The 1,922-nt window shown below is 53.2% G+C and overlaps 1 protein-coding gene across 1 annotated transcript; it reads left to right on the forward strand.

The window, feature by feature from the left end:
* Nucleotides 1-274: 274 nt before the first annotated feature.
* Nucleotides 275-1,573, forward strand: LOC113231535. The gene has a single exon (XM_026465856.1). The coding sequence runs from the start codon at nt 275-277 to the stop codon at nt 1,571-1,573; it is 1,299 nt and encodes a 432-aa protein (XP_026321641.1).
* The last annotated feature ends 349 nt before the right edge of the window (nt 1,574-1,922 follow it).

The following is a 1,922-nucleotide window of genomic DNA, read 5'->3' on the forward strand; positions in this document are numbered from 1 at the left end:
AACAGTGTTCTGCTGCACCACACTGTACGTTGTGTGCAGCCGTAAAAAAACCCGCAGGGCACAGGGTGGGCAGCAAATCCTGTGCTGACCCCCGCTCTAAGAAGAAGAGGACAAAAACTGCAGCTGGAACTGCGGTGGAACTAGTTCAGTTACCAACCAACAACCAGGTCAGGGCCGAGGAGGTGACTATGGAACTCTCATAATTGCGACCCGCCACTTTTTACAAGGAAATATCAACCACTGCGCCAGAGCCCAAGACCTCTTGCTCCAAACTATGGCGGAATGGTTGATACAAGTGGCCGTGATTGCCGAGCCATACTTTGTCCCGCCCAGAGATAACTGGGTAAGCGACAAGGACGACACGGTAACCATAATTTGTCAAGCTTCCGCTGGCTCCCCGCCCCTCGAAAAAGTAGCGAGGGGTAATGGATGCGTTGCAGCAGCATTGGGAGAGATTGTCGTGGTGGGAGTGTATTTCTCTCCTAATAAACCTTTATCAGAGTTTGAGAGGTTTCTAGTAGAGTTAGGGAACATGATTGGGCAATGTCACCCTCGCCCTGTACTCGTTCTCGGGGATTTTAACGCCAAATCCCTGGCGTGGGGGTCCTCAGTAACTGATGCGCGTGGCGAGGAACTTGAAGAATGGGCGTTGGCCACAGGGCTTGTTATCCTCAACAGAGGAACTACCAATACATGTGTCCGGCAGCAGGGCGGCTCAGTTATTGATATAACGTTCGCCAGCCCCGGTTTGGCACAACGCGTCGGTGGATGGAAAGGTATAGAAGATGTGGAGACGCTTTCGGACCACAGGTACATAAGGTTCGATGTCTCTTCATCCTTAGCATCCCCGCGCAGCCACAGCAGAAGAGTCCACCACAACAATAGCCCGAGATGGTCCTTAAAGCATCTAGACAGGGATGCCATGATAGAGGCATCCATAGTCAAGGCCTGGATTGCTGCTCCAGACAACCCTGTTGCGATCGAAGAAGAGGCGGATTGGTTTGTTGGCTCAATGACTGAGATCTGCGACGCAGGCATGCCGCGAGTCAAGCCTCACTCTCCAAAGTGTCAGGTGTACTGGTGGTCAGCGGAGTTCTCACAGCTACGCGACGCATGTGTGGAGGTGAGACGCCGGTACACTCGACAGCGCAGACTGCGTGGTCGAGACCAACAGAAGGAGACGCAACTGTGCGAATTATACAAGCTGGCGAAAAAGACTCTGCAGTTGGCCATCAGCAGGGCTAAAACCCAGGCTAGAGAGGAACAGCTGAAAACTCTTGATCAAGACCCTTGGGGACGCCCATACAAAGCGGTAAGAGGTAAACTTCGCCCTTGGGCTCCTCCACTGACACAAACTCTTCAGCCACAACTGGTAGAGGATGTTGTGTCAGCTTTGTTCCCGAGCAGAGCAGAATTCTCACCTCCAACTATGGTGCAGTCCGAGACTGTCACTGAAGACGAGGCACCAGAAGTCTCTTGCGCCGAGTTAAGTGTGGCCGTAAGGAAACTCAAGGCAAAGAATACTGCACCGGGATGGACGGCATACCTGGCCGTGCCTGGGTTTTGGACCTGAAAGTTCTGGAGCCCAGACTAAAGCGCCTTTTAGACGCATGTCTAGAGCAAAGAGCTTTGAGCGCATAATCGCAAACCGCCTCATCGGACAGATGCGAAGGGTGGGTCCAGACTTGGCCGATAACCAGTTTGGCTTCCGCGAAGGTAGATCGACGATCTATATGCGATCCTCCGTCTTAAGCGCCTGGCCGAGGAGGCAGTGTCCCAGGGAGATGTGGTTTTGGCGGTCTCTCTTGACATCGCCAACGCCTTCAACACCATGCCCTGGAACTGTATATTAGAGGCACAAAAGTACCACAACACACCCTCGTACCTGCGCCGGACTACAGCAGACTATCTCGCGGACCGCT

This window comes from Hyposmocoma kahamanoa, unplaced genomic scaffold, assembly GCF_003589595.1.
Source record: "Hyposmocoma kahamanoa isolate Upper Pololo Valley unplaced genomic scaffold, ASM358959v1 65, whole genome shotgun sequence".
In the NCBI taxonomy this organism is placed as follows: domain Eukaryota; kingdom Metazoa; phylum Arthropoda; class Insecta; order Lepidoptera; family Cosmopterigidae; genus Hyposmocoma; species Hyposmocoma kahamanoa.